Source organism: Euprymna scolopes, chromosome 27 (genome assembly GCF_053919585.1).
Source record: "Euprymna scolopes isolate OS-2025 chromosome 27, ASM5391958v1, whole genome shotgun sequence".
Taxonomy (NCBI): Eukaryota; Metazoa; Mollusca; class Cephalopoda; order Sepiida; family Sepiolidae; genus Euprymna; species Euprymna scolopes.
Window position 1 is genome coordinate 51,438,978 of NC_136508.1, and position 17,529 is coordinate 51,456,506.

Genomic DNA, 17,529 nt, shown 5'->3' on the forward strand with positions numbered 1-17,529 from the left:
ATCACATCCTTATATCATTTGTAGACATTTATGCTGATGACACTACCATCTATGGTAGCACATCTAAGTCAGTAAACGACCAAGTTCTCTCCGATTCTCTCTCCTCTGATCTTGAGCACGTGGTACAATGGGGAAAGGAGTGGCTGGTTACTTTTAATGCATCTAAAACCAAGCTTCTGTCTTTACATAATCAACGTTCTGATCCCCATCTGGCATCAGTTGAAATGAATGGCTCTCATCTTGAGGAGGCCTCAAGTTTTGACAAGCTTCTGAGCTTGACCTTTACTCCTAATCTTAAATGGAACACGTACATCAAATCTGTTGCCAAGGCTGCTGGAAAAATGGTGGGATCCTTCTATCGATCCAGTAGATATCTCACTACTGATGCAATTCTCTATCTATATAAGAGCCAGGTACATCCAAGGATGGAATACTGTAGCCACATCTGGGCAAGAGCTGCTAGAAAGGACTTGTCCTGCCTTGATAGAGTTCAAAATAGACTTTGTAGTCTCATAGGAGATATCCTTTTCTCTTCCCTGCAACCTTTATCTCACAAAAGAGATGTTGCGAGTTTGTTTCTGCTGTATCATTATTTTCATGGAAAGTGTTAGACTGAGCTTCAGTCTATGCCCCCCCCCCTCGCCAAACTTTCACAAGAAACACTCGTCTAGCTGAAAACACTATCAATAATTCCTCCTATTCGTTATCTGTGCCTAAACCCAAACGTAGATTCCATGAACAAAGCTTCTTTCTTAGAACTGCACACCTGTGGAATTGTCTTCCGTTTTCCTGCTTTCCAGCTGACTACAATATGGTTGTCTTCAAGTCTAACGTAAACAAATTCTTTATGAGCCGTTCCACTTGTTAACAAATTTACCGAATTTCCAGTACTAACGATTACTATATTGTCCAATTTCTACTCTTTTATCCTTATCCTGTAGTGGCCTCTTGGCCTTGATAAGTGGTGATGCCTATGTAAAAAAAAAAAAAAAGGAAAGTATGGTTGTATAGATTGGTTTCCTAGAAGTAAATTCAACGGACCCATGTGATTATTAAAGAGGGTGCAATGGAGATAATAAACGGACTATATATATATCTCTATCTATATATATAAAAGTGAACGTGTTTGTGTGTCTGTATACATTTTCCACCGCAATAACTGTCAATTTTCAGTCTACAGACTCGAAATTTGATATACTGAGATTTTGGAAAATCTTTGTAATCCTTTTTCGGCCAGAAATTGACCGCTTCAGTCTCTACCAAATTACTCAGATAATTTCTGGTCTAAATATTTGAAATTTTACATAAATGGTATTCAGAGATAGGGCAAGCTTTTTAATCGGTTTGGGTCGAAAATTTGAGCTACCAATATATAAATGTATGTTTGCATGTCTGCCTAAAACTTTCGACAGAGGCGACCGATTTTCACAAGATCAGTATCGTTTTGAAGTTCGACCCTTCAGATGACAAATACCGAAAAATTGGCTAAAATCATAAATTTCTTCACCCTCAACTGGGCACTTTTCTACAGGGATGGGTTACTTTTTTCGCTGATATTTTCAAAAGTCATCCCCTCTTTTTGATTGTCTAGCCTTAATTTAAACCTACGTCACTTCCGGTTTGGCAGTGGTCGTAAAGGCAAAAATGTCAGTTTTTTTTCCCGTTCTTTTCCTCCTTCGTGGTACAAGTTTGAGCCTGTCTTCCTACTACCACTTCTTTTTTTTTTCTCAACACACACCTCCAAACACCCGGGCAATGCTGTAAGGAAATAAAGTATACTAGCGAGGGGTACCCTGCGTTGCCCGGGTGTTTGGAGGTGTGTGTGGTGTTAAATAAAAAAGAAACCTGGTGGGGGGGGTAGGATGGAACCTGAAGCCCTGAGGCGAAGTTTGAAAATAAAATCGGCCAGCCAGAATGAGTTAGTGACAAATGTTTGAAAGTCGTTGAGCGTTACGACGACGATGACGATGGAAGCATTGTTATAAGCGAAGTAAGAAAAGAAGACAACGTTTTAATTAAGCGGGGGTGGGGGGGGGGTAATCAAAACGTCAAAAAAAAAAACACAAAAAAATCTAACGTAAAGCAAACGAACACGTGAAAAATGGCTTAAATAAGCCTGTTTCGATATTAAAATTTAAAAAATCGGTGGATACCCGGGTGTCGCTAAGAATAAGCGAAGTAAAAAAAAAAAAAAGAAAAAACCAGGAAAACGAATGTTACGTGAAAAATGGCTTAAATAATACAGGGTTCAATATTTAAATTTAAAAAATCGAAAAAAAACAAAAAAACATCTCACACCACGATTCGAACCCAAAACGTTTAGATAATGAACAAACAGGCTAACCAACTGCGCTAAAGTGACGGAGATGAAATGTGTTTGGTTTTTCAACTATTTAAAGTAAATCAGGTCATGACGTCATCTGATGCATGCGTAGAATCGGGCATCGTTACGAGAAACCCGTTTTTGTTGCCCCCCCCCCCCTGTGGAAAATTGTCGATTTCGGGGTGAAAAAGTTAGCGTTTTTGGCCAATTTTTCGATATTTTTCAAGCGAAGGATGGGGCTTCGATATGATACCGAGTTTGTGAATTTTCATCGCGTGTGTCGAAAGTTTTTAGCAGACACACAAACATACATACATACACACAAACACACACACACACATACATTTTCGCTTTTATATATATAGATTTCCACAGAAATATAAATATATATATATATATATATATATATATAAAACCATTGAGTAGCATTATCCTATTGGAACTGTAGACGCAGGATAAAAATTGAGATTACTTTATTATATAGAAGACTATCAGTATGATTAGCATTATCTTATGTCATTATTCATTAATATTATGACTTTAAACAATATTTATTTTTGTTTTTAGACGTAAGCATCAATTCCATATGATTGATTAGAATTTCGGAAAGAGATTTTTAGTCACGTTTTGACATGACACTCTCCAGTAAATATTAATGATGAGATAATGTATTTTTACCCCGATTCGATTCCAAAATCCTGATTTGAATACAATTATTGATTCTGATTCTTTTTAAATCTCTTAATATTTAGCTATAGAGTCCTTGCCGTTTTGATTTTTTGATTACTTTAGAAACCCAATTAAATATGTACATACATTTGTGAGGGAGGGGGGGTCTATAGATTTTAGTTTTACTTTTACGTTTTTACCATTTCATGAATTATTTACAATTAAAATGGATGGCTCTCATCTTGGGGAGGCTCCATGTTTTGACAAGCTTCTGGGTTTGACCTTTACTCCTGATCTGAAATTGAACACGTACATCAAACCTGTTGCCAGGGACGCTGGGAAAATGGTAGGATCCTTCTACCGCTCCAGAAGATATCTCACTACTGATGCAATTCTCTATCTGTATAAAAGCCAAGTACGTTCAAGGATGGAGTACTGTTGCCACATCTGTGCAGGAGCTGTTAAAAACAACCTATCCTGCCTTGACAGAGTACAAAATAGAGTTCGTGGTTTGGTTGGGATGCCCTTTTCTCTTCCCTGCAACCTCTCTCCCACAGAAGAGACATTGCAAACCTGTCTTTGTTTTATCGTTATTTCCATGGCAAGTGCTCATCTGAGCTCTAATCTCTGATCCTCCCTTGCCAATCTTTCACGAGAAACACCCGTCTGGCTGAAACTACTGTCAATAATTTTCCCCACTCTTTATCTGTGCCTATATCCAAACGTAGATTCCAGAAGTGCATCCTCACACTTAAAAAGTATCTAACCCACGACAAAAAAAAAACAAACAAAAAACGTTGGTATGCCGTAAAACCAAACTAAACCAAACCTTTATTTTTAATTGACTTTTTTTTTTTTACAAAACGCCTATGAATCATTGTACCCATTTTTCTTTTTCTTTGCGTGACAAAGAGGTACACCTCAAAAATTTGGGAAGTTTGCACTAATTACAATCTTGTGCAACATATTTCGTTGGTAAATAAATAATTTGCCATTGAAAATTATTGGAGACAGTCAACATTGTTATCGTTATTCTTGTACTTTCTGTTTCGTACTAAACGGTGTACGCCTACAAGATTGCATTTTCATAGCCTTCAAACGTAGTTTCTTTTTTAATTGTACTAAAAAATTATGAATAGAAAATGTTATAATTTTTAACAATATCTAGCATTAATCTCAACCCATATTTCCGAAATTAATTTGACAATTATGCGAACTTATCTGACTGCTGAACTGATATCTATTTCTGACTCTCAGGGCAAATAAACATGAAAATCTCTACGCATGATTGTACATTTTTTTTTCTTCACTTGACAAAGAGGTATACCTTGAAAATTTGGGAACTTTACAAAATTATCATCTTGGGGCATCACATTATGTTGGTAAATAAATGATTATTGAAAAATCATTGAAATTTAATATTGTTCCTATTTACAATGCCTCCCCACGGGATAGAGTTAGACACCAGGGTCGTTTTTTAACGTGGAGAAAAGTATTGTTATCATGTTTGATTAAAGTATATTCGTATACTAAATAAAATTCTCATTTTAAGAAATACAAGGATCCTTCAACAAGTTTCTAGACTTTTTACGTATGGGCACTTTTAATGATAGTACACACATGAAACTCTAGTCCCCTTCTAAAGTAATCTCCTCTGGCCGCAATGCACTTGTACCATTCCAACAATTTCTTGAAGGCCTCGCGGAAGTCCTTTTGTGTGAGCATGTCAATGACCTTCGTTATAGCCGCTTTCATCTCTGCAATTGTCTCATAATGATATCCTCTAAGGTTTCTCTTGAGCTTAAAGAATAATTAAGTCACAGGGAGAAAGGTCTGGACTAAGGAGGGCGTGGAACTGTCTTGATACTCATCTTAATCAAATAGTCTTCTTAATTTTCTCTGAGCACCTTTAGGACAAACTTTGTACAAATCTTCTGCATTTTCAGTTCCTCATGAATAATAGCGGGCACAGTTCCCACACTGACATCAAACTGTGCACTGATTGTTTCTATAGACACGTGGCAGTCCTTATCCATGAAATTGTTTATTTGGCCAATCAATTCTGGTGTTTTGAATGGCTTACTCCTCCCACCCTTCTCATCATCCCTTTCTGGAATCTCTTATGCCACTCCAAAACTGATGCTCGATTCATGCAAGATGATCCAAATTCAGTCTGAAGCATTCCATATGTTTCTGTGCCATTTTTTCCATCTTTAAAACAATTTTATTGCATATCATTCTTCTAAATTATCCTTCTGTCCAGATTGCATTTTTGAAAATTCACCAACTGTTACAGTCAGGCTTTGGGTTTATTCCAGTTCCTGGTGTAACTGTTCTTTTGAACCTGAAATCATAAAAATCGGTCAGTCACCTCATAAGATGTATAGCAATAACATATTGAATTCCCAAGAGTCTACAACAATTTTTAATGCCTTTTACAAAAACGTCTGGAAACTTATTGAAGGCACCTCGTACATCCTTGTGATAAAACAATCTTTATTTAAGTTATTACATGTTTTCTTTTGACTTGGTATTTTATTTGAAAGATGCCATTTACTTGTCTTGTACCGAACAGTGTCCTTCTACAAAACTGCGTTATCATAGCCTTCAAACACAGATCCTGATTTCTTTACAGTATATTTTGTATATTAAATTGTTAGGTGAAAGTACAGAATAAGTAAAGGAAGCCTTCCCTCCCCATGTTAAGAAGGGCTTTTCTAAATAATAATGTTATGTAGAAAAAATATTCTTAACATGTGAAAAAGGCAACTGGATGTGGAGTCGAAACAGTAATCGTAAAGAAAACCTAATTATCTTATGATCCAACATGTACAGTTATCAAAGGGTCCAAGAATGCCTAAATATTATGAATCGCTCCCAGAATTCATATTACACTTAGTTTCTTAGATATGTTATGTATTTTGTGTTCTTATGATTATTGTAGGATCCAGTAGTATTTGCTTATGATATAGAAACGACAAAGCTGCCACTGAAGTTTCCAGATCCGCAGACTGACCAAATTATGATGATTTCTTATATGATTGACGCTCAGGTAAGAATATATTTTTCTTTGTTTATTTCTTGTTTTTTGGTTCGTATTTTTACCAGTAAAAAAAGAGAATTGTAACGTAACCCCACCCCACCCCACTCCACCCCACCCCCGGAAATCACTCCAGACATGGCATGAAGCCACTTAAGAAGTTAAAAGTTAGAAGAAATAAAATAATATTACTTTAAGGTCAAAACTAAGCAACAACGGGTGTTAGATGGATAATAGATTCTGTCTCAGAAAACAGCAATTCTTCCTCTTTTGTCAGAAACAATGTTTATGGAATGTGAGGACTAAAGAACAAAATAAAGGAAGTGAGAATTATGAGGCTGCTGAAAGTAAACCATGGTCCACTTTCTACTCTCCTTATATTTTTCCAAAACCTCCAGCTTTGATGGAGGGGAGGCTAAGACTTTCTGCTACAATTTGAAATGATCTGAAATAACAGCAAAAGGAGACTTGATTCCAAATATTTCTCATATGTTATATCCCCCCTCTTTTGGAAATAGGGTATGATTATGAATATTAGATATAGACATGAGAAAGAAAAAAAACGCAAAAGAACTAATTTACCTTGTCACCGCTTCCGCTAGCAGCTACGCCGGAAGTTAGGAAGTACGTTAGCTGACTATAACCCACAAACCTTAAATTATAGCCTCGAACTTCCTCGATATCACAGCTAATAAACCCCACTTATTCTGGACTTCAAAATTATAAACGAACATTGAATTGGAGTTAGCCACATCCTTTGAAAGCATTGTTTTATAAGATTAAAATGAAAAGTGACTAATGCTGTAAAAATTTTTTTAAACACATGTTACAAAGTCTTTTATGATTTAAGTGGATTCGGTACTCATGCACTTTTGTTACCGTAGCTGAAATAATAATGTTATTTAGAAAACCATTCTTATCATAGGGAGGGTAGGGTGTTTTCTAACTATTCTCTACTTTCACTTAACAATTTAATAAAAAAAAGATATCGTAAAACTTGAATTTAACTTGAAAATACTATTTAAAAAAATAACACAGTAACAAAAATCCATAAGCACTGTGGATTCCAATAAAAGTCTAATAAAAAAAAAAAAAAAAATGCAGTTCAGAAGTATAAGCGACTCTAAGTCTGCCCATACCAGTATTAGGCGAAAACTTTGCCTTGATGTAAAAATATTCCGCTTACCAAACCGGACTTCCGTATTTAGTTTAAAATAAACGAACAAATTGACATGGAAGAAAATATGAGAAACTTTTGTACACAGTTTTATTTTTTCAAATATATTTTGCAAAAATAACTAATACAGGAACTCAGAAGAGAGTTCCAAAGTCTAGCAGTTCTGAGGAAGAAACTATTAGAATAGACACCTTTCTTACATCAAGGGATCTCTACTGTGTGAGTGTGGGCTTTTGCTGTTTGTCCGGGGTATTTACGTCGAGGGGGTACAAGTGCTTGTAGTTCGTCGGAGTATTCACCATTAAAATACTTGTAGAACAGGCAAAGGGATGCAACATTACATTGATGGGACAGGTTGAAGCTTAGATGACAGTTCAGAACCTATCAAGTTGGCGACTCTTTTGAATCCTGTCCAGGAGCGAGAGACTAGTAGCAGATGCACCAGCCCAAATGTGACAACAATACTCCATATCCTAATTCATGTCGGTAATTTATTTATTTGTAAATTTTTGTTTCTCTTTTTGTTTTTCATCATTTTAGGGATATTTAATAACAAACAGGGAAATCGTGTCGCAAGATGTTGAGGACTTTGAATACACGCCCCGTCCAGAATTTGAAGGCCCGTTTACAGTTTTTAATGAGCCTGATGAGGTATGGTCATTTAGTTCTCATTTTGTTGATACTTATGCTAAAAATATGAACCCTGTTATTGTCAGCATTATATCAATTGCTGGAAGGTGCTGAACGAATAAATTGTTTTTTTTTTGTTTTTTTTACTGAAAATGATGACTAGTGTTTAAAATTCTAGCAAACAGTTAAAAATTAAGGAAAAAACATCTTTAATATAAATCTAACCTGTTTGTTTAAATATATATATATATATATATATGCATGTATATCTGCCTAAAACTTTCGACAGAGGTGACGGATTTTCATGAGATCGATATCGTTTTGAGGCTCGACCCTTCGGACGACAAATATTGAAAAATTCGCTAAAAACATTAATTTCTTCACCCTCAACTGGGCACTTTTCTACAAGGACAGGTCACTTTTTTCGCCGATATTTTCAAAAATCATCTCTTCATTTTGATTGACTAGCCTTAATTTAAACCTTCGTTATTTCTAGTTTGGCGATGGACGCAATGGCAAACACGTCAGTTTGTTTTTTCCTTCTTCGCAGTACGGGTTCGAGCCTGCCTGCCTACTACCACTTTTTTTTTTTTTTTTGCTCAACACACACCTCCAAATACCCTGGCAATGCCGGGCACTCAGGCTAATATAATTATAGTTGAAAAACGTTATTATATGGTAATTTCAATGAAAAAAAAAAGTATGCTTCTAAATTTTTGAGATAAGGATTGATTATATTGGATTTTTCGGACTACTGTTCCCATCTTGAGTGTTATTTTTATAATGTTTCAGTCGATGAGAACAGTAATCCAAAGAATCAAAATAATACAATTAACCAATTATTTAAAAATTCAGAAACAAAGATTGGATGTTACATCGACCAAAACGTTGAGAAAATAACACTCAGGATGAGAACCGTAGTCCGAAGAATCCAAATAATATGAATAATCCAAAGGGCGAAATAATAAGGTTATTATTTAATAAGCCATTCTTAACATAGTGAAAGGGGGAAGAGGTGGCTTTTTAATTATTCTGTACTTTCATCTAACAATTTAGTAGGCAAAAGATACTATAAAAAAATTCAATAAACAATAGATATCATTTGCCAATTGTTGGCTGCTGCGATTTCATTAGCATTTTGGCATCTTCCAGTGGTTTACGTAACATAACATGCTGATGACGTCATGATCCCTACACTGCATAAGCACCGTTTTTTGGTCCCCCAACGAAAAGGAGGAATTGGACCTAGTAATTCATTCCCATTTGTCAGTTCGTATGTTTGCACTTTTCTTAATAATCAAGCCTTGAATTTTTTGGGGAAATTTTGCACAAATATTAGTCATGGTGAAAGTAAATTTTTACCAGAACGGGATAACTCTGGATGCCCCTTCGGGCCAAGATCACAGTGTAGTATCTGTTCTGATGTTACCCTTCACCTTTTCTGTCCTCGGTCAGTGGAGGAGAAATTCTTCATGACTGAGGCAATTTTTATTTTTGTTCCTATCCAGAGTGACCCTTTTTGGAACTGGATTTTCCCCATTTTACAAATTGAGCTTGTGTCTAACTCTGCCCTTGTGGGGGAGGCAAGTAAATTGGAATTCTGGTTGCCTCACTATCGTTTGCCCGTTCATTTGGTGTAAGTAAATTTTTCACTCATGGAGGGGGACTTTGCACACTTGGCTTGTTTTTAAACTAATTTTACTTTGTAAGCAGATTATTGTTAGCCTGGGAGGATAATATCTTGGTGAATGTTTAGTACACCGACCCACAAAGGAGGAAGCAACGACTGAGAGAAAGATTTGATAACGGATTGGAAACTACAATACCCTCTTTTTAAAAAATAGCAGCAGTAATAAAAGGAGATGGTAATGCATGTTGGTATGGTCTCATGACAACAGAACAAATATTTTATTATTCGGCATAATCACGTTTGACACACCAGTTCCCGTTAGATCACCAAAGTTAAGCAACGATGAGCCTGGCCAGTATCAGATGGGTAACCATTTGGACTTCCAGGTGCTGTATGTGCTCTCTGCTTACCTCGGCATTGTTTCAAGAAGACCCAAAGTTAATTGTTGGTATTTGCCAAGGGTGTAGCCAGGAAGGATCGGAGGGGGGGGGGTCCAAATTTTCGCAGCAAAAATTTTACAAAATATAATATTTCATTTGTTTTGTTTTAGTAAAGTTTCGTTTTGTCGGTTTCTTTTTTTATTATGATTAGGGCAACGTAAAAATCGCAATTAATGCTCATTGAATGTTCTTATATCATGAAATTTAAATATTTTGATTGATTTATAAAATTTTTCTGTAATTACTTTGTCAAATTACTCAACTTGATTTAATAAATGCAATTTGTGTGATGCCCTAATTATAACTTTTCATAGTTCATAGTTTTTTGTGGAGCCTTGATACCTTTGCCACATTCTGGTTGTAATTAAATACTTAAGAGATGTATAAAGCAAAGAGAAAAATGAACGAAACGATAGGAAACGTTTAGTTTTATACAAAAAATAAAAATAGTAAATATTTTAATGAAACCAAACAAATCCAACTTTACAAAATTCCCTATAGATTGGTAAACTTTTGAGGCGTTATTGTGAAATGGCAGGCAAAATCAATTCGCATGCAGTTAATAATCCTCCCATTAGTAGGCAAATTATTTACAAGGCTACTTTCTGGTGCTTTAAGATAGGGGAAAAAATTTTTGTTGACTTCTCTGAGGTGGTGGTGGTGGGAGGTTAAAAAAAGCACTACAGCTGGCTACGCCCTTGGTCTTTGCAGTTACCTATATATATGGTATTTCAAAATGCTATGTTGAATAATAGAATTAGATTAGTATAAGCCATTTTGATATTAGTATGGTCAGGATTGGCAGCAAAATAACAAGAAGAACTTTTGCATTTATTCATTTAAATATAATAAACTAAATACTAACCCAACAGGTCACATGGTGCTGGATATGACCTTAAACTATATCTGATGGTGAAGCCCCAGCTTGTGAACTTTGGGGAGTCTGGAGGCAGCCTTTAATTGCCATTGCTCCCAGGTCCACTCTGACCCAGAGTAGGGTCCCAACTATGGGTTAAATAGAAACCGACTTGAAAAAAAACAAATATATTCTATTAAACAATTTTTCTTCAAAATCACTGGATTCGGCATTAAATAACCTAAAAAGGGTTGATATGCCGTAAAACAACCAACAAATCACGATTAATCTGATAAAAAATACATTTTTATTCTTGCTTATTTTTTACATAGTTGTTTTGCAATTTCAGTTGAGTCTAATTCAACGATTCTTTGACCACATATTGGAGGTGAAGCCGCATATATTTGTCACTTACAATGGAGATTTCTTTGATTGGTATGGCTTTCTAAAAATTATTCAGTGCAACTACACTATAATTGTTAAATTCAAAATTTTTAATATTGAATTTCAAGGCAAACCAATAGTCTCTACTTAATTGTCAAGTCACAGTAATGAAAATATCCAAAAATTATAAAAAACGATAAGGTAGAAAAATATTAGAGAAAATACTTTTGTCAAAAATTAGAAAAATTAAAATGTTTGGCTAAAAAGAAACTGGAGAGTTCCAAGGGAAAGTACATGTAACTATTGTCAATTTTTTAATAAATTGTACATAACCAATAATAAATATGAGTTATCTGCCTTGTTTTTAGCATAACTGAGTTATTTCCCTTGTTATTATGTCACATATTTCCAAAGAAATATGGCAAGATTTTTGATGGTAAAGATCAAAAACTCATGTTTTTTTTTTTTTTTTAATAATGCAGTAATATTCTGACCTACCAATAAAGTAGATATTGTCTTTTAGTTGAAATTGACTTAAAAAAGTTAGTAGATACTTTTGTATTTTTTTTTTTTATCAATTCTTTTCGTTTTCTGAATTTTACTATTATAATGTGGTTGCACCAATTATTCTTATTTCTTTCTCTTTCTTAACACATTGTATGTAATTTACCATCTTAATATAATTTAACAATTTCTTGTCTAAACTACGTTAAAAATATCATATTCCAAAAATCTCATAAATTGATCTAATAGTTTTATTTTTAAATAAAAAATCAAATTTTTTGTATAACCAAAGAGCAACTCTCTTACAAACCATCTTGAAAAAAAAAAAAACTCTAAAGAATAAAACAAACGGAGATGACTCCGCCTCATTATAATTAAAACTTGCAAGATTTTTGTTGTAATGCCTACAAATTCCCATTAATCGCTTAAGTATGATTTTCTTTATAAAAAATGTAAGTATTTGATCACTTTATGTGATTTTTGGAATATGATATTTTTGTTTCATCATGTATATGTATGCGCATCATATAGATTTTTCTATATTTTTGCTTTTTATTATAGGGGAAATTCTGGACGAGAAACCAATTTAACACTTTAATATAATTACACACAAAAAATTTCAATTAACTTGATTTTCATGCTTGATACCAGTTGGAGTTTCAACATTTAAAAACACTGAATGTTGAGCTATTGAAACAGATGCTTGATTTCACGTTTCATGATGGACTTAGCTGACGTGCAAGTTGGATGTGTTTGTTCCATTATCCACTTGGACTATATTGTCATCCTCAGCAAAAAACTAAAATGTTATTGAGCAATTTAGTAAACTAATAGAAAATGATTGTGTTCATGGAATGTGATGACTTGAGCTAGGACAACAGCATATTCTTTTCACCATTTTGACTCTCGAGTGTGTATCCGTTGATATCTTATATGCTTTTATATAGAGTGATATGGTTTTCGGTTGATTAACTGTGTCAGATATATACTCGAGAGTCAAAATAATGATAACATACTGTTGTCATAGCCCTAGTGATGACTAAAGGACAAACTAAGTGGATTGGTGAGGGGGGGAGGGGTTATGAGGCTGCTGAAATATAACCTACGGCCCACTTTCTACTCTCCTAATAAAATTAACCCTGACTTTCAACAAGCAAACTGCTAAAGCAATTTTGATGTTCATATATTTTTGCTAATTAACTTATGTGCAGCAAGTTTATGAATACTTTTCCTACATATCTCTTCTCTTTTCTTTTTCACCCAATAAATTTTTGTTATTGTTACAACCGCTATTCATCCTATTTCATCTGTGTACATGGTTTTTACAATTATTTCTTTCTTGGCACAATTTTTAGTTGTGGATGATGTAAGGAAGATAACTTGTATCAATTTGGATTTTTTTTTTTTTTTTTTTTTCTTTTTTTAAATAAAATTTTAATGAGGAATTTTATTTATTTATTTATGTATTTTTATTTTTGTGAGATTTCCACAACATAAAATTTTTTGTTTACAAAAAAAATAAATTTTTTTTTTTCAGAAAACAAGGATTCGATTCAAATAAGGAATTTAAAAAAAAAAGATTTATTAAAAGACTTTTATTTCATTAAATTTTTTTTTTATTAAGATAAGGAATCTTTTTTTAATTTTTTTATTTCAACAATCAAAAACAAGAATCATCCACAAAAAGTTTAATATCAAATGTAGCAGCAAGTTCTGGGAACATAATACTTGGAAGAACAGTTGGCAATAAGGCGTACACTATTTCTATGCAATTCCTAAAAAAAAAAAAAAAAAAAAAAATTAATGAGGGATTTTTATTTATGTATTTTTATTTTTTGAGATTTCCACAATATAAAATTTTATATTTACAAAAAAAAAGAAATTTTTTTTTTCTTTTTGAATCTTTTTTTTTTTTTTTTTCAGAAAACAAGAATTCCATTCAAATAAGGAATTAAAAAAAAATAATTTATTAAAAGACTTTTATTTCATTAAATTTTTTTTTTTTTTTTATTAAAATAAGGAATCTTTTTTTTTTTTTATTTCAACAATCAAAAACAATAATCATCCACAAAAAGTTTAATATCAAATGTAGCAGCAAGTTCTGGGAACATATACTTGGAAGAACAGCTGACAATAAGGCGTACACAATCCACTATGACTATGCAATTCCTACAGCTATGTGTTAAAGATGGTGTTTTCGTGTTTATTTATTATTTATTTATTTAATCATTTACTTCGTTTTCATTTTACTGTTTCTTGTTACTTTTACTACTAAGGGTACTTTTAAGAGTCTGTGTTCTTACACTTGTGTGGGTGTGTATGCTCTTACGTACAGTTCACTGTTATATGTGTGTATGTGTTCTTATCTTACACAGTTTCTTTCGCCTTAAAAGTCTCAGAGACGTGTATACACAATGTAATGTGAACATACCTGCTTTCCTTGGCCAGCAGATGATATATTCTGGTCGCTGCTGGTCTGCCATTTTGTAGGGAGTGGTACTGCAGACAGATTCATTAATGACACAAGATGGGATTTGAAGTTTCAGTCTTTTATTCAAGGCAATATCTCGAACCCTGGTTGTCGGGAAGGGACCCAAATTCCAGTCTGCTTCATCTGCTGCCTAAAACCACTCTCTGCCCATGTGATCGTCAACCGGAAGACTACGACAGTAATTCCCGTGTCACCCCATAATTTCCAGTGCATTCTATCTAGGTCGTCAAAAGGTGACTTGAGTTTGATGGCTGTCAAATCTAACCTTCTCTGACCCTACTAAATCGCTGATGGGAAATCAAATATGCTTATATCTTTCTATTTCTAAAAACTACTTATATAGCATTTAATCTGGGATTCCCAATACTACATATGTACGTAAAAAACATGATATGGGATAAGGAGAAAAAAGCAACCTTAGTTAAAATTAGTGTCCCCGATAATGCTGCGTCAAACAGAGCTGAGAAGGAAAAGATAACGAAATAGTAAGGTTTTATGTATAACATGAAAAAAAACTAGCAGGTGAATGTCTAGCATCTGGTAGAATGCCCCATCCCCAGCTAGAACAAAATGATTACTTGAGTCTTTGGTCTCTCGCGCTATGAAGGTTTGTCAGAAAAACCTGGACTGAAGATACTTCACTCGACAAGTAAACCCTGGCCAAATATCAAAATACAATAGCCCATATAATATGCCCATCATTTTTTTTTTTTTTTTTTTTTTTACATAGGACTCACCACTTATCAAGGCCCAGAGACCACTTGAGGATAAGGGTTAAGAGTGTACAGTAGCAATTGAACACTATAGTAATCGTTAGTAATAGAAATTCGGTAAATTTGTTAACTTAAGTGGAACGACTCATCAAGAACTTGTTTACGTTAGACTTGAAGACAGATTGTGGGCAGCTGGAAAGCAGGAGAACAGAAGACAGTTCCACAGGCATGCAGTTCTAAGAAAGAAGCTTTTTTTCATGGAATCTACATTTAGGTTTAGGTACAGATAAAGAGCGGGGGGGGGGGAATTATTGATAGTGTTTTCAGCTAGACGAGTGTTTCTTGTGAAAGTTTGGCGAGGGGGAGGTCCGTAGATTGAAGCTCAGTCGCGTACTTGCCATGAAAATAACGATAAAAAAAGCAGAGACAAACTCTTAACATCTCTTCTGTGAGATAGAGGTTGCAGAGAAGAGAAAAGGACATCTCCTACGAGGCTATGAAGTCTATTTTGAACTCTATCAACGCAAGACATTTGGTTATACAATGATTTATACAAGTGATAGTGCACCTTCCTCTAGTAATGTTACCTCAGCTAATATCACTAAGCTGGATACTCCACCAGAGTAGCTGAATTTTTGTCCTGGAATCCAATAAGTCTATGAGACCACAAGAAAGATATATTATAACATAGTGTTAGGGTGACACCTCTACAGATTCTGATGATGGACTATTCCTAATGTCACTTCTGGTAACCAGTTTCTACTATCTAGCAGTCTGGGCCTTACTTTGTCCTTTCAGTTGAGTGCAGTCTGTATTTTTTGTTAATATATATCTCATTTCACTGTTTCTTGTTCTTCTTTCAACATTTAAACCACAACACATAGTAAACTGGTCAATTGGGGAGAGGAAAATTAATGTTTTTAACTACTTTACTAACTCAACATTTGAAAGGTAATGAAGAACTTTAATGGAATATTCGAATATCTATGTATCTCGTATAAAGATCAAGTGTTAACCCCCAGGACCTTTTGATCTCGGAGAACTTTGAAGTAAAATGAAACCAAGGGATAATGATTGTATATGAATATGAATTTTGTTTTTACAGAAACAAAAAATTAATGAAATAAAACTAAGAACGAAGCTATATTATAAAATATAGACACTTTTTTGTTATAATAGCAAAAATAGAAATAAAAAAAGTAAAACCAGTAACTAATGGGATTTATTTGTCATATCGCAGTGATAAACATATCCAAAAAATTACAAAAGATGATAGGGTATTAAAATGATTATTGATGAAAACAATTTTCAAAGACAGTGAAAAATTGAGTTTTGCTAAACTTTTAAAGTTATTTCCCTTTATTATGATTCGAACCCTCCAGTTTCTTTCTTTTTTTTTTTTTTTTCAAAACTGAATTCAATATTTCAATCTTTGAATTTCACTATGAAGAAGTGCAAAAATATGCAATCAAGAGTTCCTCTTCGTTATTGTAGCAAAATCCAACAACCAAAAAAGTTAATTTTCATTTAAAAAAAAAAAAAAGAACTACTTATAATCTTATTTACTTAATTGTCATGCCACATTAAGTTAAATATTTCTGGAATATTACATAAAACACATATTTCCATAATTCTACAAAAGAAATCATTTTGCTATGTTCGTTTTGTCATGCGTGACGTAAACAAAAGGGAAACAGCTCATAATTTGAATTGGCTTAAGTTTTTGACAGTTTTCAAAAATGAATTACCTCCCCTGCTAATATATGCACTCTTCAGTTATTATGTGAGCAAACATTGCTAATTTCTTTGAAAACTATTTTCTTTAATAATTGATGTTCTACCTTATCGTTTTTAGTAACTTTTGGATATTTTCATTACCGCGACATGAGTATTCCATTGGTTTCACTTAAAAGATATATTTTAATTTTCGAATTTCGTTGCAATAACAAAGAACACAATCAAGATTAGTTATCTCCCTTATATCAACTGAAATTGTGCCAATTTCTTATTTGGGAGTTGTGATATATTGGATAACTGACTATAGAATGACTGTTACATAGCTCTCATGTTATAACTACTTTGTTTGAAAAAGGTAATTATTAGAATAGCTGTTACACTGCTCGCATGTTATATCTACGGGATGTTCAAAAAGTCACTGAAGGGGTTTTAACTTAAATAGTGTCTTTATTTTTGATGATATATTTCTGTAATTTTAACACAATCTGACTAAAATATTAGGAAATTAAAAAAAAAATTATTTTTAAATGTCTTTTAAATGTTACCCATTTTCAGCTTTGCATATTTGTGCTCTTTCCAAAACATTATTCAGGACAGATTGCAGAATCTCTGGATTGCGATTTAACTCCCTTAGTTTGTTCCACGAGCCGCCAGACCTCGAAACTTTGTTAACATAGACTCTTTCTTTAAGATATCTCCGCAAAAAAAAAAATTAGGGCTAGTCAAGTCTGGGGAACGTGGTGGCAATTTGTCATTGCCATAGCAAGAGATAATGTTGTCACCAAAGCATTGCGTACGTTGTTCAATGCTATGCTTATCCATAATTAATTTCCAAAATATTTTCTGTAAAATATCTGAAATAGAGTAAAAAAAAAAAAAAAATAATCATTAATAGTAAAATGACAACGATTTTCAACCCTTCAATGACTTTTTGG

The 17,529-nt window shown here is 33.7% G+C and overlaps 1 protein-coding gene across 1 annotated transcript in view; it reads left to right on the forward strand.

Annotated features, from left to right (window-relative positions):
- Positions 1 to 17,529, forward strand: part of LOC145248856 (DNA polymerase epsilon catalytic subunit A-like) — a 191,724-nt gene that overhangs the window by 26,136 nt on the left and 148,059 nt on the right. The window contains exons 8-10 of the mRNA XM_080110580.1: positions 5,937 to 6,044; positions 7,750 to 7,860; positions 11,115 to 11,200. Coding sequence (XP_079966706.1) covers positions 5,937 to 6,044; positions 7,750 to 7,860; positions 11,115 to 11,200 — 305 coding nt within the window. The remainder of the gene's footprint in view (positions 1 to 5,936; positions 6,045 to 7,749; positions 7,861 to 11,114; positions 11,201 to 17,529) is intronic.